The sequence below is a fragment of the Xenopus laevis genome, chromosome 1L, assembly GCF_017654675.1.
Source record: "Xenopus laevis strain J_2021 chromosome 1L, Xenopus_laevis_v10.1, whole genome shotgun sequence".
Lineage (NCBI taxonomy): Eukaryota > Metazoa > Chordata > Amphibia > Anura > Pipidae > Xenopus > Xenopus laevis.
In genome coordinates, this window is record NC_054371.1 from 158210554 (window position 1) to 158233902 (window position 23349).

At 44.4% G+C, this 23349-nt stretch overlaps 1 protein-coding gene across 1 annotated transcript in view; it reads right to left on the minus strand.

Moving 5' to 3' along the window:
* Positions 1–700: 700 nt before the first annotated feature.
* Positions 701–23349, minus strand: part of plbd2.L (phospholipase B domain containing 2 L homeolog) — a 30311-nt gene continuing 7662 nt past the window's right edge. Inside the window, exons 4-12 of the mRNA XM_018260821.2 lie at positions 23099–23199; positions 22709–22923; positions 19741–19835; positions 19462–19622; positions 18908–19003; positions 11221–11292; positions 10929–11081; positions 2405–2567; positions 701–2152 (exon numbers count right to left, since the gene is read on the minus strand). Coding sequence (XP_018116310.1) covers positions 1985–2152; positions 2405–2567; positions 10929–11081; positions 11221–11292; positions 18908–19003; positions 19462–19622; positions 19741–19835; positions 22709–22923; positions 23099–23199 — 1224 coding nt within the window. The 3' untranslated portion in view covers positions 701–1984. The remainder of the gene's footprint in view (positions 2153–2404; positions 2568–10928; positions 11082–11220; positions 11293–18907; positions 19004–19461; positions 19623–19740; positions 19836–22708; positions 22924–23098; positions 23200–23349) is intronic.

Here is a 23349-nt window from a genome sequence, read left to right on the forward strand (position 1 = left end):
GCTTTACAACGCAATAAAAGAGTTAATGTGCTTTTCAAATAGAGTTTTTGATCCTCTCTGTCCAGTAGGACACAGGCTATGTTCCTGAGAGGGGGGCCATTAAAGAATAAAACCATGAAAAGTCGCCAGAAAAATAACAAGTAAAAGCTGGTGAGGTTGTACAGAAAAGCCAATGGGACTGTTCTCTGAAAACTTTATTTATTTTCCCAGTTTATTAAAAAATTCAAGATTTTCAGCCTCATTGAAAACGCATGAGACAATGAGATTCTCGCTGGCATGTGACTCTTTTTGCCGCAAACATTTTGTCACAGTTTTCTCTTGCACGAATTTTGCCTGTGTTTTTTTTCCTCATCTGCATTTTTTTTCCATGAATTCAGATTTTGATAAATCTGCCCCTTATTCTATTATATATAAAAGCAAGACAGGGATTCTCAAGTTCGCAGGAAAAAAATTTAAAAAGAGCTACAAATACCTGTATCTAGAAATGGATTTCTACATGCAGGCAAAAATATGCCAGCAGTAAAGTAAACTACATTACACAATATTATACAGTACAGTTTTCAAGAGAAGGTTAACGTTTTGTATTCTGTTTTACCCTCATTCGGTCAAATTAGTGTACAATCTTTAAAGGGACAGATGAACAAGCGATCGCTTTTGAGCGGTGGGCGCAGGCAAGAAGGACAGTAGTTGATGTGCCGTATCACACTGTTACAATCAAATTTTATTAATACAATCACATATATAGCAACATTTCGTAAAAACTGGTGCATAATAAAATAATTAACTTTTCATTGAAAAAAATTATTGCTCTGTAATCAGCTTTACAAAGAACACAATTGCATATGAAGAGCGCTTGCTGCAGATGTGGATTCTTACATCTCTTTGGTTAAGTGCTGTTTGTTCATTTTGTACAAATATTCTCACTGCATTCATCACAAGAGGCTTCAGTAGTACAAAATGTGATAAAGATCAGAGCACTTAACAAGTAAACCTGCAAGGCTCCACTATCTAGTACCTACTTCAGGGTTTTTCAGCCTCTGTTCTTCAGCGGGTTTAAAGAACAACTCCCATCATCCCAAGCAAAAAGGTTGACGATTCTGAGTGAGTTTGTTCTTAAGAGCTGAAAGGCCCAGAAATATGCATTTAAATGCCAAGTGCAGCAAAAATGAAGTGTGTGCCATTTCAAGTCTTTCATTATAAGCAAGAAAAGTCAGACTAATATGAACACAGATAAAAGACAGACAGAAAACCACAGAAGCTGCATAATAGCAGAAAACCTTCAAACCAAAGAGCAAATCCCTTTATTCCAGAGATATGATGTGCTACAGAAATGGCTCTAAACGAGTCCTTCAGTGCACTCCTTCCTTCTACTGACTTTATCAAGTAGGCACAACAACCCCTAAACTCAAAAGCCACTCTAGGCATTACCTATGGGACACAAACGAGTCACTTATGGTCTGCCGAATTACCACACAAAAGCCTGCAAACTTCAGTATTAAGAAGGAGCCCAATTGTCTAAACTACAGTAAAGTACAGCGTCATACCTACATGTACTGCAATGCTTGAATTCATAGCACAATATTAAGTTTATAGCTTGCTTGTCTTTACCAAATAACAATTCCTTTGCTAAAAGAAAGGGTAGAATGCATGTTTCTGTCCTGTCCCTAAAGCATCATGATGGCTAACAAGGAGTTATGATGCCTTGCTCCACAAAGCTAACATTCTGTAGACTCACAAAAGCATCAAAAATAAGCCATTTCCCTGTCCACAGCTCAGCAAACGATTTGTATTTCTAAATGTTGCAGGGGAGAGCAGATCCATTATAAATAAACCATTTTTCAGTCTGAAATGTTGCATCTCTGGCAACCAAGCAAACTGTTATGTCTTGATCATGCTTTGGATGAATATCCTGTGAAAAGCCAGCAGTTTCGGCTTATAAGTAGCGGTAAGGAAGAAGAAATTAGCGGTGGCTGGGTACTTTGCTTCAGTTCCAGCTGATCGTTATTGGAGAGAACTTCCAGAGGTCTGGATGCCCCATGTGCATAAGGCCGCTGAAAGGTGAAGTGCTCCACTTAAAGGGTGGAACCTGATTCCATGTAGGCCCATTCACTGCCATCATCTGATACTTCTTGGCCATTTCATATGACGTGAGCTGTAAAATATGCAAATTATTGAATCCAGTGCAACTGAACAGAAAAGTCCTAGGGAAAAATATCTATTTATCTAGATTTTTACTTAGAGTACATTATGTGTAATGTCTACTTTCAGCACATCTGGCACTGAGCTAGCATTTCTTACCTGTAATATGTAAAACCCTCCCACACTTTTTATTTACAGTAGGAGATCTGGGCATGTGTGAAACTACCAAACTGTACATTTACCCCTTGTTTCAGATTTTACAAACCTTCATATCCGTGCCCCCATGCTGCCGCTGGCTCATAGCTCCAAATGGGTAAGTGCCATTGGCTGTATTAAGATCAGAACGGGCAGAGATAGCATTCTCTCCATTTTGTGGAGGGTCACAACTACTACACCGTGACAGGGGATCATGAAGAAAATCATTGTACCTGAAAAGAATAAAACCGCTATAATATTCTGGCATATGACAAATACATACTTTAATAGTACTTAACTGAAAGGACACGCAAATTATGAAACAGAGTCAGAGATAATCCTCCTTGCATTACTTCATGTGGAGAGCTGCCATATTGTTTGTATTAGTAGGGAAAAACTTTTCAATTCCCCACACCCATAGTTGTAAAAAAAAAATATAACAGAGATTTAAGTTCCTATTATTGCTTTCTGAGTATTTTCTAGCTAACAGACATTCACTGTGGCGCTTTCCAGTCATACAAGAATAAACGGTGATACCAGGCTGTGGATGCGGGCATAATCGATAACCAATTGAAAGATTTTCTCATTAAAACTAACCCAGTAACTTATGTATTTTACACCCTTCCAAAAATCCGCAAAAAAATGAAAAAAAAAACCTTGACGTCTGATAGTCACAGGTACAGATTCTGTACTTAGCCCACTAGCTATATATGTGGACAAAATGTTACAACCCCTGGTGCACAATACCACCTCTTATGTAAAAGACACCAATCATTTACTTAAAATTTTGGAATTACCAACATATGATGTATTTTTGGTTAGTCTTGATGTCTCCAGTCTATATACCTCCATCAAGCACAGTTCAGGACTTACAGCTGTAAAATATTTTTTAGACAATACCGATTACACCATAGCCCAAAGAACATTTATTATTGATCTTTTGGAAATTATCCTACATCAAAATTATTTTTTTCTTTGGGGACTCTTAACTACTTACAACAGCAAAGGACCGCAATGGGGAGTAATGTGGCACCGAGTTATGCCAATCTCTTTATGGCATACCTGGAAAAATAAAAGGTATATGTACACTCCCTTTATAATACCCACTGCCGACTATACGCAAGTTATATAGATGACCTACTTATGGTATGGGAAGGTACCTCTGAAACATTGACATCTTTCATAGACTTTCTAAATAATATGGAGTCCTCGATTAAATTCACATATACATATGATACAAATTGTATCAGTTTCCTGGATGTCAATATCACCAGAAATGGATCAAAATTGGAAACTGATCTCTTTAGAAAAATGACTGACAAGTATAGTCTTACATTTTGACAGCGTACACCTGTACTCCCTCAAATGTTCCCTTCCATACAAACAATTCTCGAGAGTTAAAAGAATCGTATCCAGTACACAGAAATATTAAGAAAATATTAAGAAAGGATTGAAGAAATGACAGATCGTTTTAAAGAGAGGGTACCCTGATGATGTTCTGAACAAGGGTCTGTCTCTGATTGGAAATGACAGATGGTTTTAAAGAGAGGGTACCCTGATGATGTTCTGAACAAGGGTCTGTCTCTGATTGAAAATAAGAGCAGGAGGGAGTTACTGTATCCCTCCTGTCAGGGAGCCGGGAGCCCCCTCTGGGGAGAAGTCCGGATCTAGGAGGAAGCCCCTCACGAGGAATCAGGGTCGTGGTATCCAGGGGTAAGGCAAGAGAATAATCAAAGTCCAGGCACAGGTCAAAAGACAGGCAGAATACAAACAAAGTCCAAGGCCAGGCAGGGGGTCAATGGCAGGCAGAGAATCAGCGAAGTCCAGGTCCAGGCAAGGGGTCACAACAAGGAATCAGGCAGATAAGCAGAGGAAACAGCAAGGGAACCCAGGAATACTCAGGGAACAGAATCCTATTTTCGGGCGCCATCTTGGCGCCTCAGGCGTCCTTTTACATTCGAATTTGGCGCCCTTGCGCCAGCGTCAGCGCGCCCGCGACCGTCGCGCCGACGTCACGGTGCCGGCGTCGGAACCCACGTGGGTTGCCTGGGCGCCGCCATTTTGGATTCTTCGCCGCCGGGAGCGGACGCGACTCCTCGCGCTCCCGGCGGTCTTGACAGTACCCCCCCCCTCACGGGGGGCCTCAGGACCACCGGGACTTGGTTTCTGGGGAAACTTGGAGTGGAAGTCTCTTACCAAACGAGGAGCATGCACATCACGGTGTCCCTCCCAAGAGCATTCTTCGGGGCCAAAGCCCTTCCAATGGATGAGGTACTGAAGGAACCCTCTGGAGATTCTGGAATCAAGGATTCTCTCCACCTCGAATTCTTGTTGACCCTCCACAGAGACGGCAGGAGGAGGAGATTGGACATCAGAGAAGCGGTTAGAGATGGTGGGCTTCACCAGGGAAACGTGGAACACGTTGGGGATTCTCATCTCTGGTGGGAGTTGAAGTCTGATGGCTACGGGGTTAATTATCTCCAAGATGGGGAACGGACCCAGGAACTTCAGACCCAACTTGGGAGATGGCACCTTCAAGCGAATATTCCTGGAAGAGAGCCAGACACTATCACCCACCTTGTAGGGAGGAGAGGGCCTTCTACGGCGATCCGCGAAAGTCTTGTGGACTAGAGCACTCTTCTCCAGATTAGACTTGGTTGCAGCCCAAATAGCAAGCATATGGGCTGCCAGATCATCTGCAGCCGGGACGTCCGACAACACGAAGTCCTGAGGAAAGGCTTGAGGGTGCTGTCCATACACCACCATAAACGGAGACCTTCCTGTGGAGGAATGACATGCATTATTATGAGCAAACTCCGCCCACGGGAGGAGGTCAGACCAATCGTCCTGGCAAAGAGACACGTGGCTCCTCAGGAACTGTTCTAAGGCTTGGTTCACACGTTCAGCTGCCCCATTCGTCTGCGGGTGTAGGCAGACGAAAATTGAAGTGTTATTCCCAAATCTTTACATAGGAACGCCAGAACTTGGCGGTAAACTGGGTGCCTCTGTCGGAGACGATCTCCACCGGGAAACCATGCAGGCGGAAGATGTACTTAATAAAGAGTTGGGATAATTCCACCGCAGAGGGTAACTTCTTCAAAGGAATGATATGGGCCATTTTGCTGAAGCGGTCAATAACAACCCAGATCACAGTATTCCCACCGGAGGGAGGAAGTTCGACAATAAAGTCCATAGAGAGGTGCGTCCATGGACGAGAGGGAACCGGCAAAGGCTGTAACAACCCGCTGGGGCGGGAATGGCTAGGCTTAGAAGTGGCGCAGACATTACAAGCAGCCACAAAGTCCTTTACATCCTTGCTGATATCAGGCCACCAGACTAGGCGCCTCAAGAGTTCAAGGGTTTTGGCCGGACCAGGATGTCCAGCTTGCCTGGAGCAGTGGGTTTGTTGTAGGATGGCCAGGCGAAGTTCTGGAGGGACGAAGGCCATGCTAATCGGAGTATCTTGAGGAGCCAAGGACTGCCCAGCCAGAATCTGGTCGGCAAATTGGGGATACAGAGAGGCAATGATCTTGACTGGTGGAATGATTGGTTCTTGCCTCTCAGGGTCACGGTCCACCGGAGTGAAGCTACGAGACAAGGCGTCGGCCTTCAGATTCTTGGAAACCTGGGCGATAGGTCAAAACAAAGTTAAATCGGGAAAAGAAAAGGGCCCACCTGGCTTGCCTGGGATTTAGCCTCTTGAGGGACTGTATAAACTCCAGATTCTTGTGATCTGTGAAAATCTGGACAGGAATTTCAGAGCCCTCCAGGAGGTGACGCCATTCTTCAAGGGCAAGCTTGACTGCCAAGAGTTCCCGATTCCCGACATCATAGTTCTGCTCTGCGGATGAGAACTTCTTGGAGAAAAACGCACAGGGGTGCAATTTCCCATCAGTGGAGTGTCTCTGAGACAGGATAGCTCCGGCTCCGACTTCAGAAGCATCAACTTCGATGCAGAAGGGTAATGCAGGATTGGGATGTCGAGAACAGGAGCGGAAGTGAAGGCCTCTTTCAAGGACTGAAAAGCTTCTATGGCAGATGGAGGCCACAGGCCGGGTTTACCCCCTTTCCGGATGAGGGCCAGAATAGGTGCAATGCGGGAAGAGAACCCCCGGATGAACTGTCGATAATAATTAGCAAATCCGATGAATCTCTGGATTGCCTTGGTACTCAAAGGGAGAGGCCACTCCTGGATGGCCGACACTTTCACGGGGTCCATCTCAAATCCCTCTGGAGAGATAATGTATCCTAGGAAGGGGATCTTGGATACCTCGAAGACACACTTCTCCAACTTGGCGAAGAGAGAGTTCTTCCTCAGACGAGAGAGTACCTCCTTCACCTGGGAGCGATGACTTTCAAGGTCCTTGGAAAAGATCAGGATGTCGTCCAAGTATACGACTACGAACCTTCCTAGGAGATCTCGGAACACATCATTAACAAACTCCTGGAAGACGGCAGGGGCATTGCATAGGCCGAAGGGCATAACGAGATATTCATAGTGCCCATCCCGAGTGTTGAATGCCGTCTTCCATTCGTCACCCTCCCGGATGCGAATGAGGTTGTAGGCCCCCCGGAGATCCAACTTGGAGAAAATCTTTGCCCCTTTCAGCTGGTCAAAGAGCTCAGCAATCAGGGGCAGGGGGTACCTGTTCTTCACGGTGATCTTATTCAGACCCCGATAGTCTATACAAGGCCGAAGGCCTCCGTCCTTCTTCTCCACAAAGAAGAACCCAGCCCCTGCAGGAGAGGTAGAAGGGCGGATAAACCCCCGCTGGAGATTTTCTTGGATGTACTCCTTCATAGCGGTAGTCTCTGCAGGAGAGAGAGGGTAGGTGCGCCCACTGGGGGGCATAGCTCCTGGCAGGAGTTCAACCGGACAGTCGTAGGAGCGATGTGGGGGAAGGAACTCTGCAGACTTTTTACAAAACACATCGGAAAATCCCTTGTAAGTGGAGGGCAAAGTCTTTAATTCCGCAGAGGAGACATTCACCTTCTCGAGGGGTTTTGGCGGAAGGCAATGTTGCAGGCAAAATAAACTCCAACGAGAGATCTGCCCAGTGGACCAGTCTATGGTGGGGTTATGCAGACGTAACCACGGAAGACCCAATATTACTGGAGTAGAAGGACAGGGGATGATGAAGAATGAAAGTTTTTCTTGATGCAGCGCCCCAACTTGTACAGATAGTTCCGCCGTGAACTTTGTGACGAATTCAAACTCCAGGGGTTTGTCATCTATGGCGGTAATTCGCAGGGGTGAAGACAATGGAAGCAGGGGAATCTTCATGCGTTCGGCAAAAAAGGCATCCATGAAATTGCCATCCGCTCCGGAGTCGAGGAAGGCCCTTTCGAAGATAGACTTACTTGCCAGGTGAATCTGCAAAGGAAGGAGAAGTCTGCGTGAATCTTCTTGATACTTCTCCTGAGGACCTCGAGTGATGCCCCCTACATGAGAAACCTGAGACATACCTCGGGGTACAAAACTCTTGGCTTTGGCAGGACAGGCGTTGGCAAAAATGGGAATGCCCACCACAGTATAAACAGAGACCTGCCATACGTCTTCGGAGTCTTTCCTGCTCGGAGAGGCGAGTCTTTCCTACTTGCATAGGTTCCTCCAAGGGAGACGTCGACACATGAGTCACAGGAACAGCGGGTGTTTTCAGAATCGGCCTTTGAAAGCGAGGGGCCAACATGGGAGAAAATCGTCTGCTGCGCTCTCTCTCCACCTGGTGCTCTCTGAGACGAGTGTCCACCTTAATGGATAGAGCGATCAGCCCTTCCAGGGTGTCAGGAGTCTCTCTGGAGACGAGATCATCTTTGATGCGGATGGATAGGCCTTGGTAGTATACAGCCTTGTAAGCGTCATCACACCAGGAAGTCTCCGCCATCAGTGTTCGGAAGTCTATAGCGTACTCATTGACACTGCGGCTTCCCTGCCGGAGCTGCAAGAGACGGGCAGGGGCGTTCGTAACCCGACCTGGAGCATCAAAGACTGTGCGAAAAGCTTGGAGAAAGTCTTTAACATCATAAGTCACCGGGGAATTCTTCTCCCAAAGAGACGTTGCCCACTCCAGTGGCTTGCCTTCCAATCGAGACATCACATAACCCACCTTGGAACGCTCACTTGGAAACTGTGTGGGTTGGAACTCAAATTGAATTTGGCATTGTGTGGCAAATCCCCTGCAGGCTTGTGGGTCCCCACTGAAGCGAGGGGGAGGTGGAATGCGAGGCTCACCTGTCGGGTAGCTTGCGTTCGTAGAGGCTGCCGCCATGGTGGGATCTCCAGTAAGTGGAGCAGCGGAGGGCGTAGAAGGCACTTGAGCTAGCAGGACATCGAGTGCTTGCCCAATGCGAACCTGCTGGTTTTCGTAGTCCTCCATGCGGGGATGCCAGTCCGCGGAGCGCTCGTCCGACATGAGGTGTGGCTTCCTCAGAAGGATCCATGGCCCGAAAATAATGTCAGGGAGCCGGGAGCCCCCTCTGGGGAGAAGTCCGGATCTAGGAGGAAGCCCCTCACGAGGAATCAGGGTCGTGGTATCCAGGGGTAAGGCAAGAGAATAATCAAAGTCCAGGCACAGGTCAAAAGACAGGCAGAATACAAACAAAGTCCAAGGCCAGGCAGGGGGTCAATGGCAGGCAGAGAATCAGCGAAGTCCAGGTCCAGGCAAGGGGTCACAACAAGGAATCAGGCAGATAAGCAGAGGAAACAGCAAGGGAACCCAGGAATACTCAGGGAACAGAATCCTATTTTCGGGCGCCATCTTGGCGCCTCAGGCGTCCTTTTATATTCGAATTTGGCGCCCTTGCGCCAGCGTCAGCGCGCCCGCGACCGTCGCGCCGCGCTGACGTCACGGCGCCGGCGTCGGAACCCACGTGGGTTGCCTGGGCGCCGCCATTTTGGATTCTTCGCCGCCGGGAGCGGACGCGACTCCTCGCGCTCCCGGCGGTCTTGACACCTCCGATAAAAACAAAAACGATAATAGGATGGTTTTTGTTTCAGGTTTTTCCACTGCCAGCAACCATGTTTCCAGAATTATACATAAACACTAGCACTTACTTACATCATGTTTGTCCAATATACCAGCCTTTCAACAACCACCCCTATTGGCATATAAAAGGGCTAGAAACCTCAAAGATCGATTAGTAAAAGCCGATATTGGTCCTTTGAAACAGCAGTCAACACATTTTCTTTGTAATCTGAAATTTGGGACTTTCCCCTGCCTCAATTGCACACAATGCAACTCAGTAACCAATGTGTTCTATCATCCACACTCGGGTAAGAAATACACTATAAAGAATTATTACAGATTTGATTGCTCATATGTGGTCTATTTATTGAAATGCCCGTGTGGACTTATTTACATTGGAGAAACCACCCAGAAGGTTAGGGACCGCATTTCCAAATATAAATCTACAATACGTAAACAACTTACTACTCTTCCTGTCCCAGCAGGGAAGCTAGACATACAATAAGCCAACTACGCTTTCAGGTCATTGGCTCGGTAGAAGTCCCTAGACAGGGGGGTGACAGGACCGTGATGCTTAAAAAATTGGAGATGCAGTGGAAACACAGACTGGATACTATTTGGCCTTGAGGGCTTAACAGGGACTATACACCAGCAGCATTTATTTAATAATAAATAAGGTATGTAGTCCCGTCTAGAATAGTGTATAAGACAAATGCAAGATTTAATATTTGGTGTATATATATATATATATATATATATATATATATATATATATATATATATATATATATATATATATATATATATATATATATATATATATATATATATATATATATATATATATATATTCATGTTTTTAATTAATTATAGGATCATGATCTACATGGAACACCCTGAGTGTACCAATTGGAACATACAATAAAGTGTCTCATGTAAAGTGCTGAGTACTGTATGTCACATGAGATGTCTCAGGCATTTTTAGATCAATTCCTAATAAAAGCCTTAATCTTCATGTTTCAATTTTGGCATCACTTTTATCTAGGGATGCAGAGAATTCAGGATTCGGTTCTGGATTCGGGCCAGGATTCAGCCTTTTTCAGCAGGATTGGGCCGAATCATTGTGCCTGGCCGAACTGAATCCTAATTTGCATATGTAAATTAGGGGCGGGTAGGGAAATCACATGACTATTCTATACTGTACATTAATACAGTAGTCAGATAGGACATATAGTGTGGAGAGTTGAAAGTAGTTTCTTTAAAGAGATTCTGTCATGCCTTGAGTAAAACATCCTGCCCTACGCCAAGGCAAAACAGATCCATCTGTAAGCATTAGAGCTGCATTGAATATCTATTGTAAAACTGTGCAGTTTTTCAAACTCCTGCCTTCTTGCAGAGATAATGAACATTGCCAATTCACCAGATGAGAACACTTTGCTCATGTGTAGCGTGCTTCTACTTGAATAAGAAAAAAAATGGTTTATGATGTTGTATCTCACAGGCCTGATATCTACAGCAATTGCTTGGGACCCTGCGTCAGACACTTCACAAAGAATTAGATCCCTGGTTTAGGATAAAGTCATGAGAGTGATGTAACCTTGCACACAGTATTTGCAAAAATATCTCTACCTCATTAGATTCACCATCGATTCCAAGTCCTTGACCTTAGAATGGTCTCTCTGGAAAATCAGGGCCCGTGGAGTTTTGTCATAGGTAAACCAGTCCCCAAACTTCTCCACTAGGGCTGGCAAACCACTGGCATTAAACACCTCCGGAAAATATCTGGAAAAAAAAAAAACCCAGTAAAGTCCAGCTTTGAAATGCCACAGAGAATCCACAGTCAATAGAGTATTTTAAAATACTTCAAACTAATAATATTCTGCTTACAAAGTACTGATTAAAAATGGAGTTCAAAACCTACGGCACATTGTAGCTGGCCCAGTAACCAGTTTTGTAGAGTACATCTGATTTATCAGCAACAACCACCATACCACTGAAAAGAAAATCAGAAAAATAATATTAGAAGCCAAGCTACAACTGCCTGATACGGTTTTATTAAAACAAATTCAAATCCCCACTAAGAAAAAGAAAAAAAAATCTCTAACAAGTAAAATGCTAGATAGTTCAAGGAAATAATAATGCTAGCAGAGTTTAAAACACTGTGTGGGCACTTGCTCCTTTTCTCAAAGGGAAGATAGAAGTCATGTAAACAATAAAAAAAACAGGGTGGATCAGTGAATGTTTGTCGTGATCTTTGTAACTCTGCTGTAAAGATACAGTAGCTAAGACTACAAATGTATTCAACAAAACTGATTTTTGATTACTACCAATTGTGTTGGCATCCAAACAGAATGTGTGAGCATTCTAATGTCCTTACCTGCAATTTATTTTTCCTACAGCCTATCAAACATCTACCAGCAAAAATCAAAAGACCAGATTGTTGAAGGTAAACGGTTGGTAAAAGGCATAGTGTGGTTTACAATTCAAAATAAAGTAGATACAATAGAAAGTGTATATCCGCACTCTGAGTAAAAAAGTATAAATCTGGAAATTTTATCTTATTACACAACTTCATGATAACTTTAGTAAGAGTGGACTTTCTCCCAGCAGAAAATTCAGCATGATTACTACTTTGCCAAGTGCACTTAGCATATCTAACAAAGGAGTAGCCCAGCTCTTGAACAAATTCAACTGTGGCTGTTAAGTAACTTTAAAATTCAGAAGAAAGGTCACTGAAATTAGAACCAAGGGAGGAGAGCAGAGACTGGAAGTTGTCTGGGGGGGGGGAATGTGTCTGCTGCCATACGTGACTTAAATTGTGTTATCACTGGCTTATCATTCTTTTCAACGTTGTCACATGGGAACACAGAGTCGGCATTCATGGTCTTTTACAAAGGTCCTGTTAAACATGCAGAAAGTCTTGCCTTCACCAGTTTAACCCCCAAAATATTCATGGACACCATTTTGATACTCACAAGCAAATAAGCTTACACATGTGCAGATCCCTTAGATAGAATAGTTGAACGGAGATACCGCAATAAACTCCTTTGCCCACAAGTGACAAAATAGATGGCTAGTACCACAAATCCCATATGATGGATGCACTTAAAAATCCACCAGAAAGGAGGGGCGCATGCGCGCACGCATCCAAGATGGCCGCTTAAGGAGTTAGCTCCGCACCACTCTGTCAGCTTTCCCCGTTATTAGCCTACCTGAGCTTTTCCAGAACTACCCCGGGGACATCTGTGAGCAGCTAACACCTAGCTGGACATGAGCAGGCGTAGAAATCCGCAGCAAAAGGACTCCATGGACCGGTATACGGTGAAGGCCGCCTCTACCCGCATGGCCGTCGAGCCTGAGGCCGCTATGACGCATGTCTCGCAGAGGACTCTTTCACAGCGGGACAGCGTGTCTCAGCAAACACCGGTCACAGCGGAGGTGCTGGGCGCCCAGTTGGCACAACTGCATGAGAGACTCAAAGTCACGATCCGAGACTCTATAGCAGACGCCACGAAGGAGCTTTGGGACCGGATTCGGAATATAGATGACCGAACAGAGCATCTAGAGTATGCCATGGAGGACGTTACGCAACACATCTCCTATTTGGAGGACGACAATAAGTCTCTGCGGCAAGAAATTCAACACCTCCAATACCAGCAGGAGGATGCTGAGAATCGCGACCGGAGGCAAAACCTCCGGATCCGAGGGATCCCGGAAGATGTTGGGCCGTCGAAACTAAGTGAGTACCTCCTGGCCCTCTTTCAATTCCTGGTCCCCGACCTCCCGTTCGAGGATTGGCGTCTAGATCGGGCACACCGGGCCCTCACTAGCAGGCCCCAGCAGTCCCGAGATGTCATTCTACGGCTACACTACTATACCTCCAAGGAAAAAGTTATTATGGCAACCCGAAACAGCCGAGACCTTTTATTCAAAACCGATACGCTGCAAATTTACAGCGATCTATCGCCAACCACACTAGCCAAAAGTCGGGCCCTCAAACCAATCACTACGGTACTGCGGGATAATCATATACCATACAGATGGGGGTTCCCGTTTCGGCTAGTGGCGACGCATAATGGCTCTCAATTTGTCATCCGTGATCCTGCAGAGGGCCCAGGCCTGCTGCGGAGGTTGGGGTTGAAAAGGAGCACCGCATCGCAACAACAGGCCGCAAGTCCCCGCTCGCCTACCCCGGACCGACAGCACCGTTCCCCAAGACGTCCTGCTTCTCCTAGGCTACTCCCTGGGTCCCCAGACCCGTCCTCTCCATCGCACCAGGTGGAGCCCCTGCTGAAAGAACCCACAGAGTCGTAACTATGCCTTTATTCACTTCCCGTTTTACTACCAGCCCGGTGTTCGGGTAATTCAGTGAGAGAGTGTTGCGGCTCTCACCCAGGCCGGTTTGTTGGCCCATGACCCCCCCACAGAAGGGCCAGTGTTCCCTTCACTTGGAGCAACGCAACATGGTTGATATAGCTCCACCATTCCTTTCCCCTATTGGGGTTCTACTTCTGTTGACTTTTTTCTTGTTTGATTTTTTATTTTTCTCAAGTCAAGTTCTATGCATTGTTTTTGATCCGAGCTCGGGGGCCTTATGTGTGTTATCAAAGAGGGGATGTACCTTCTACAAGCGCTTTCCTCTCCAGGGCAATGGCCAAGATTGTTACTTTAAATGTGAAGGGGTTAAATAGTACTCTGAAAAGATATCTGCTTTTTCGGGAGGCTCGCAAACTTAAAGCTGATGTGTTAATGATCCAGGAGACTCATTTCCGCTTCTCGGACTCCCCAAGGTTACATTCTGTCCACTATCCAACGGCTTATTTAGCCTCAGCCCCAGTTCGAAAGGCGGGGGTGGCTATCCTCATTCACAAAAATTTCCCACTGCAAGTTACGAAAGCTCACGTGGATCCGAAGGGGAGATATGTAATACTGGAGGGTTCGCTTAACAACCGATCCGTTGTCTTGTCCTGCGTTTATGCCCCCAATAGGAAGCAGATATCTTTTCTGAATGCTACTTTTAAGAAACTATCTTTGTTACCTAATACACTGTTGATTGCTGGGGGCGACTATAACCTGGTTTTCTCTCCGAGAGCTGATCGTTCGGGGAGACCTGTGGGGGATGAGAGGGAGAGGTGTTCCAAGCAATTTAGGCAATTTATTCGTTCCCATTGCCTATACGATGCATGGCGTATTTGCCATCCCACCGAAAAGACCTTCACCTTTGCCTCACACCCCCACGGTTCCCAACAGCGCTTGGACTACTTTTTGCTTAACCATGAAGCCCTGATTTCTTTGCAAAGTTCTACCATTCATCCAATTACCTGGTCTGACCATGCCCCTGTCGAAATGACCCTAGATATTTTACCACTCCCACGGAAACCATTTCAATGGCGTCTTAATGAAACACTGCTAGCCCACTCTTCGGTTAAAACTCAATTGTCCACAGGCCTTGTGGAATATTTTCAGAGGAATAAGGACTCGGTCCCATCCCCGTTCACAGTGTGGGAAGCCCATAAGGCATGGGTAAGGGGGGAATTGATTGCTATAGCATCTAACCTCAAAAAATCCGCGACTTTTCGTAGGTTACAAATAGTGCAGCAGCTTAAACTTGAGGAGAGCAGATATGGCCACTCACCTTCTATCTCTACGCTAGCGCGCATAACATCACTCAGAGCTCAACTCAAAGACATAGATGTCACACAGGCGGAAAAAGCCATCTCCTACACACGACAGCGCTTTTATGAGTATGGCAACAAAGCCCACACTCTGTTGGCCCGTAAGCTTCGGGACCAGAGGGCCCAAAAGGCCATACTAGCGATCCGCACTAAGCAAGGTACCCTAGTTCATACTAGGGATCAAATTCTTAAGACATTCCATAGCTACTACACTTCCCTGTACAATCTGCCGCCCTTGCCATTCAGAACAGCTCGGGACTTGGGGAAGCATATTCAGGACTTGCTGTCTCCCTCCACATTACCCACCCTCACCACGGAAGAAAATGATCACTTAAATGAACCCATTACCATGGAAGAGTTAGCGGAGACACTTAAATTGGCCCCAACGAAAAAGTCCCCTGGACCGGACGGTTTGACCTACCTCTATTACAAAACTTTTCAGGAATCTCTGGGTCCCCACTTGCTACAGGTTCTTAATGGAATCCTGACTGGCTCCAAACCACCACCATCTATGCTCTATTCCCACATTTCCCTTATCCTTAAGGAAGGTAAGGACCCCCAGTCCTGTAAAAGTTATCGTCCTATAGCATTGCTGAATGCGGATATAAAAATTTTTAGCAAAATTCTTGCGAACCGTTTAACGTCACTAATGCCCTCGCTCATCAACCAGGACCAGGTAGGGTTCATCATGGGCCGGCAGGCTGGAGATAATACTAGAAAGACTATTGACCTCATAGACTTAGCTAATTCGACCAAGACCCCTCTTCTGGTCCTGGGGCTAGACGCTGAGAAGGCTTTCGACCGCCTCAACTGGGCATTTATGAACAAAGTTCTAGACAAGATGGGATTTGGGGGTCCTTTCCGAAACGCTGTGTCTGCCTTGTATTCTTGCCCTTCGGCTGCGGTTAGGATAGAGGGCTACCTGTCTTCTTCCATTACGATCACCAATGGGACCAGACAGGGGTGCCCCCTCTCACCCCTGATATATGCATTGTCGATAGAGCCCCTAGCTGTCGCTATTCGGAACTCCCCTAATGTTATGGGTCTCACTCGTAGGGGTACAACCCACAAAATTTCGCTGTTTGCCGATGATGTACTCCTAACTCTTACTCGACCACTGACATCTCTCCCTAATTTACACGCTATCTTAGACACGTACAGTAGACTTTCCAACCATAAAATCAACCAGGACAAGTCGGAGGCCTTCCCCATAAATATCCCCCACCCGCAGCTCAAGGTCCTGAAGTTAAATTTCAACTACAATTGGAAAACTGATTATATCAAATATCTGGGGATCCGCTTGACCCCTAGCTATGCTGCCCTATACAAGGAAAATTACACCCCACTTTTTGCTAAGATCTGCGTAGATCTTGAAAAATGGACCTCCCACTCGCTATCCTGGCTTGGCAGGATTGCCACAGTAAAAATGGTGACCCTTCCCAGACTGCATTATCATTTCGAGACCCTACCTGTCCGAGTCCCATTTACGATTTTGAGACAGATCCAGGCTAAACTAGTTAAATTCATATGGGCGGCTAAATCCCACAGAATCTCTAAGAGGGTACTTACATCCCCGAGGGAGTGGGGGGGCCTGGGGGCTCCAGATATTACTAGGTACTATCTGGCTGCACACCTGAGACAGGCAGTGGCATGGTCGGCCAGGACACACTGTGGGAAATGGGTGTCTTTGGAAAATGATACTGTTTCTCCTTTTGCCATCTCCTCCTTTTTATGGGATCCGAAAAAATTGTTGAAACTTAAAGACTGTGTACTGAACTCGGTGAAATTGACTGTGTCACTGTGGAACTATGCTAAGGTGCAGTTCAGTATATCCCCAGAACCATACAGGCTAAGCCCCCTCTGGGGCAGCCCTTACTTTCCTCCTGGCCTCAAAGACTCTTTCGCACAGCCCTGGAGACAAGCCGGCCTACTGCAGCTTAAAGATCTTTATCATCCACTTACTCGTAAACTGTATTCATTTCAGGAGCTTCAAGCCAAGTACGAGCTCAATAACTCGTTGTTCTATCAGTTTATTCAAATCAAGCATTTTGCCCTGGCAGTGGTGGGCTCTCAGGCCCCTTCAGTACTCAGCCCTATGGAAACGATTATGGCACCTAGGGGATCCAGAAGGGGGCTTATATCTGACATCTATGGCGAACTTAACACCTACACTGAGCCCTCTTTCATGAAACATAGATATATGTTGGCCTGGGAACAGGCGCTAGGGGAAGAGATACCCCTCCCGCAATGGTCTCGGATTTGGGAGAACCTCAAAAGGGCTTCGATATGTGTGACCCACAAAGAAACAAATTATAAGATTTTAATGCAATGGTATTTGACGCCGGCCAAGCTCCACTCATTGTACCCGTCAGTGTCCTCAGAGTGCTGGAGGCAATGTGGTGATGTGGGTACTCTCTACCATGTTTTTTGGACGTGTCCTCTCCTGGCACATTATTGGCAGGAGGTGCGGGACATGTTGGCCTCACTGTTTGGGACTGCTGTACAGCGACACCCACTCCCTTTTCTGCTCGGGTCTCCACTCCCAGGGCTTAAGAAGCATAACCAAAGGCTAGCCACTTTGATTTTGACGGCTTCTAGACGGGTCATAGATCGCAACTGGAAGAAGCCACAGCCCCCCTCAGTGACTGAGCTAAACACAGCTATCCAGGACATACGAAGAATGGAATACATGTCTGCCTTACACACTTCTCGTTTACCGAGTTACGAGAAAGTTTGGTCTCCTTGGGTCGCTTTACACCCCCCGACACCATGCTAACTTACTCCCAGACTGGGATCCTCATATTTCCTTGATTTCCCCCGAGCTCGGACAGTTTTGACGCTTTAGTGTTGTTTCCCTTTTTTCCTTTTTTTTTTTTTTCCCCTTTCTTTTCTTTTTCCCTCCCTACCCTTCCCCTTCTTCTGTCTGCTTTTTTTGTTCCCTTTTTTCTTTCTGTTTACATTTATGGAACGCTGATATTGTAAGCAATAAATCGGAAGGGCTTTCCCTTCATTGGGTATAGGTAAACCTGGGAAGCGTATGACTTCTCTTTTCTATTGTGGATGCCATGCTCTTCCCCTTCTTTCATTTTTTTGTACAATGCGTAATATGTGCTGATCTGAGGTTTGTGATGACATTGTGCAGATTTTGTAAAGTCGTGAATGTAAACTTTATGTTAAATAAAGAGTTAAAAAAAAAAAAAATCCACCAGAAAGTTTCATATCTGGCCTATCCTAAAGACATTTCATCATCATAGAATTTGCCTAATTTTGTAATCTTATTCATTGTTAAATGCCCTTAAAAGGACCACTATCACATAGTAGGTATTCTGCATTCCTGCTAAATATTTTTGTACTGATTATCCTTTAAATACTCTTGGAATGTCAGTCTTTTATTCACATCAACCAGTGTGCTTGCACATTCTACTTGTAAGAGTTTCTCAGCAGCATTGCCAAAGACATGCCTGACATAAGTAAGCAAATGTGTATTTCTGACTGCTTAGGGTTAGTTCACACGAGGAGATTCTGGGAGATTTTGTTGCCTGGCGACTAATCGCCTCTTCTTCTGGGCGACAATCTCCCCGAACTGCCTCCGCGTGTCTTCCCATCTGCTATAAAGAAAAGTCGCCTGCTCTAAAGCACACAAGGCCCTTCGTTTTCCAAAGTCGTCCGAAGTTGCCGCACGAGGAAACTTTGGGCGATTTCGGAAAACAAAGTGCCGATTGTGCTTTATTTTAGAGGGTGGGAAGACACGCAGAGGCAGTTCAGGGAGATTGTCGTCCAGAAGAAGAGGCGATTAGTCGCCAGGCGACAAAATCTCCTCAAATCTCCTCGTGTGAACTAACCCTTATCTAGTAAACATGTTTACACAGTGCTCACGTGTCTCACTCACAGGAAGCACTACAATAATCACTATGATAAGTGCTGAAGACTTACGGAATTTGCTCAAGGATTGTCAGGAGGCCACTAGGAATATCTGTCTTTCCAACGCTGAATTTATTGTAATCCACTATCATCCACTGGTTATTGTAACTGAAAAATAGAGTGGGAGGGGAATCACAAAAAAAGACTAAATACTGCATCATTACAATATCCAAGTAAAAATTTTAGGCCCGCGACTATTTAAAAGTAAGGTCTATAAATCATGATTAAAACATTTCTGTCCAACTTTCTTCTTGTTCACATTTCCCCACTCAAAATTTGGGGGCAAACTATAATATAATGATGTCAAAATTCACTTGGAAGTAAACTGTTGAATCCTTCCATGGGCCAGGATTTCTAAAAGTTTATAACATTTTGATCATTTGAACATTTTGAAGCATCACCCATGAATGGAAGACCTTTTATATTAAACTGGAGATGGTTTTAGAAGTTATCCGTTTAAAAAAAAAAAAAAAAAAAAAATAGGTGATCCAACCTATATACTATAGAGTAGATAATTACTGCCTGACAGTGTGTATTAGAGTTATCATTTTCTGGTGACTACTTACGTTCCACTATTGAACTTTTTAAAAATGGAGGCCCATTCCTGACCTCCTGTCGCCAGTCTGTTAGCAACAATATTACGAAGCCACTCTAGTACGGAGTCCTGTGGCTTGATATACTTCCAGAGAGCATCATTACTGTTTCCAATAGTAGTTTCCAGGGTCACCTGCACAAGCAGAAACACAAACAAAACACTTCACAATTTTAATTCCTGGATAACTGCAAAAATAAGCACATAACACCTTCTTCTTCTAATTTAGAAAATGTGAGAGAACAAAACTTACCAAGCCGCTGCTCAGCAGGTAGAAATCGTCTCCAGAGAAAATGGTACCAGGATAAGAAGAAAAAGTCTGAACCCAGCCAGGCACAGTTGGACCCCCTGTGAAGAAATACAGCAATGGTTAGGGGTCTCATAAAGAAAACATTACATCTGCAGTGCTTGGATACTCCCTTACTGAACTTCATCTTCTTTTAATGGAGTTCCTCTCCATGCCACTACAGAATGGCATACATGCACAGATAAAATCATATGAAATTAGGTTCATAGATCGTGCATGCCAACCTGTTGATTCCAAAACTTATCAGTGTTTTATGGGTTTCTAGTAGTGATGTGTGGGTCAGGTTTTAACCGACCCGCAACCAACCCCAACCCGCCCGTGACTTCTGGGTTCCTTTTATAGACCTGCGCTGACCTGCCCCGCAGATGATGTCACAAAAAGGGGCGGGCGATAAGGCGCACGTCTATAAAAAAAGGAAGCCAGAAGTCGGAAGCCGGCAGACAGACAGTGCAAGGTGGTGGGCGGGGAGAGCAGGAAGAAGAGCTCAACCCAGAACCGGCTCAACCGGAAGTGCGAGGTCGGCCCAAACCCGCCCGACCAACAGGTATAGGGCCAGCCCGCACATCACTAGTTTCTAGCTATGGCTAGCATATGGTTAATCGGCAGATAAGGAAGTGAAGCCACAGCTCTTCATCACATCTTGCTTTTCCCATCGTTGTGACTGAATGACTGTGTGTGTTTATGTCATGGAGACCATAGACTGAAGAACTGTTGAATATGCCAACCAATATGGCCAATATTTTGTCAACAAGTCTTTGCATCACAAAATAGACAGCGGAATAAAAAAAAAAAAAAAAAAAAAAACACGATGGGTAATACATTGCTAAGTGTGATAGGTACTTTTCATTGGGAGAAGAAGCTGTCTATGCTGCAGTATTGTTGGCAACAGCAAGCAGTTTAGATATTATAGTACATGTGGAAGATATGACATTAAAGGACATTTTAATTGCAACAGTAGGTCTGTAAATTTTTGCAATGCAATGTACTAAATGTCAGGTTCAATATGTGGGACATACTATTCGGCGATTAAAGGATCGGGTTAGAGAGCACATATTTTCCACTGAGAATACTAATAGAGAAACCCCAGTGGGAAAACATTTTTTACATTGTTGTAATAGTAATACTAAGTATTTATGTGTGCAAGTAATAGAGAAGGTTTGTCCCTCAATTAGACAGGATGATTTGCTAACGGCTATCAATCACCGTGAAGCCTTCTGGATTTTTCAATTGGGGAATAGGAGTCCCGAAGCACTAACCAAACGATGGGATATAAACTGTTTTGTTCAAACAAAAAACAGTTTTGCAGCTTTGGTCTTTCCCTTAAATCTTTATAAAGCTGCCTTGCCTTTCCCTTTGATCCTCCTAGGGGGAATGCTTGGTCTAAGTGTTTTCTGCAATTTTGTTTTGATTGGACAGAAATTGTCATGTGATTTTATCTAGGGATGCACCAAATCCACTATTTTAGATTGAGCTGAACCCCCGAATCCTTCGCAAAAGATTTGGCCCGAATGCCGAACCAAATCCGAATTTGCTTAAGCAAATAAGGGGTGGGAAAGGGAAAATATTTTTTACTTCCTTGTTTTGTGACAAAAAGTCAAGAGATTTCCCTCCTCACCCCTAATTTGCATATGCAAAATAGGATTCCGATTTGGTTAGGCCACGGCAGAAGGATTCGGTCGAATCAATCCTGCTGAAAAAGGCCGAATCCTGCCTGAATTCCGAACCGAATCCTGGATTCGGTCCATCCCTAATTTTATCAGTGTATTTAAATTATTTTGTAATAAACATCATTTAGCCTATGATTAAGGACTGGTGTAGTCCAAAAACGAGTCAGGCAGCGATGCATGCATTTGTTCTTATGTTCCAATAGTCAAACAATAAAGGATATGTTTTTAATGGAGGTGCGGTCTACATTCTTTATAAAGAAGAACATGCTTCTAGAAGTCCACATGTATTCTAGCATTCCTTGAAGAGCAACTTGTCAACTAAATTTCCTATGTCTCCAATCTATAGACCATCCCTGAGCCTCCCACTAGATGCCAAAAAAGGCTTTTGAAAAATCTGATTAGAAATACATATCCAGGACATTAGCAGCTATCAAACTTACTAGAATATTTTTGCAGGGCAATCAAAAAACTGTACACAGACTTTTTCATGTGCATTTTCCCCCGTGAGCTCCGCTTAGCTGACTCTGCAACAAGGGGTAATTACCGGCTTAGGGGCATTTGTGTTAACACCTGTGCGGGGGGAGCAGGGAAAGGGTACTATGAAGGGTAGGGGTTTATCAGCAAGGGGGTTTAGTTCTCCTTTAAGGACAGATCTTATGATGGAGAGCTTGGCACCCATGGACAGAATACGTGTCACCCCAGGCTCAGACACATCAGCCACCCCATAAGCGGATACTCCAGATAGAGATGCTTTAACCCTACTCCATCACCTTCCCATTTTCAGACATGAAACAGCACCATTTTTTATTTTAATGTTATTTCTTTTGAAAGTGTAATTTTATATTGAAAGCGTAACACTTACTGGTACTTTTTTAAATATTTGTTATAAAATATTTTTAAAAAATACAATAAAACAAACATGTTAAAAACTTGCAGTGATGTTGGAACCTGCACTTCTTAAACATCTGGAGCACCAAAAAGTTAAAACATAAATAAAGTTACTGGATGCAAACATAAAAGCATACATTTTCTGAGAAAAGCTTTCATCTTACCATCGTAAATATGTGTAACGTAATAAAATATGCTAGTACTGTGTTTCAATAATCAACATTTACACTCCCAAGTATTGTTATGTGTTAAACAATAGGTGTGCTGGCCTGGGGACTTTAGAACAGAGAGAAGAGGCAAATTATAGGTTTTCAAGCAAAATTGTTATCATAAGTGCCTGTCCAAACACAACTGCCTACCATTCTCCGTTGTTCGAAATGGAAAGGTATATTTCTTTATAATTCTCAGCATAGACTGGTAGGTGTTCCAAGTGTCATGAGACACAAACAAGTCTTTGTTTCCAGGCAGAAGTTTAACAAGAGCTGAACAAGAGCCTGAACCAAGCACTCTCTTAGGCTCACTCTTGTTTAATGCAGGTTCCAAATCTTCTAGATCTCCACCAATCTGGAAGAAGCTATGAACAAAAGAGAAGTATGATATAATACAAGTAAACAAGACATTTAAAAACACAGGAAGATGAATACTATGGGAAGAAAACAGATACATATGAGTGAGAAGAGAGACAGATCTGTTTTAAAATGATGATGCTATAAAAAAAAAAACCTGCACAAACAAAAGTTAGAACTTACAGAAATCCGAAAGGGTTCAGATGGATCCTGCCCTGAGGGAAGGAAATGCGGCCGTTGTAACTGTCCTCCAAACCTTTCAGCTGAAGCAGTGCAAGGCGGATCTGCAGGAAGACAAACATTTCAATCACCTTCAATCATTTCACAAATTTATTCTGAAAAGCTGAAGATGTTGTTTGAAAACAGAATACTGTAAAAGAAATGCAATTATCGGACTGCTCTTATTACACTTCAGTGAGCTTGGTACGGAGCAT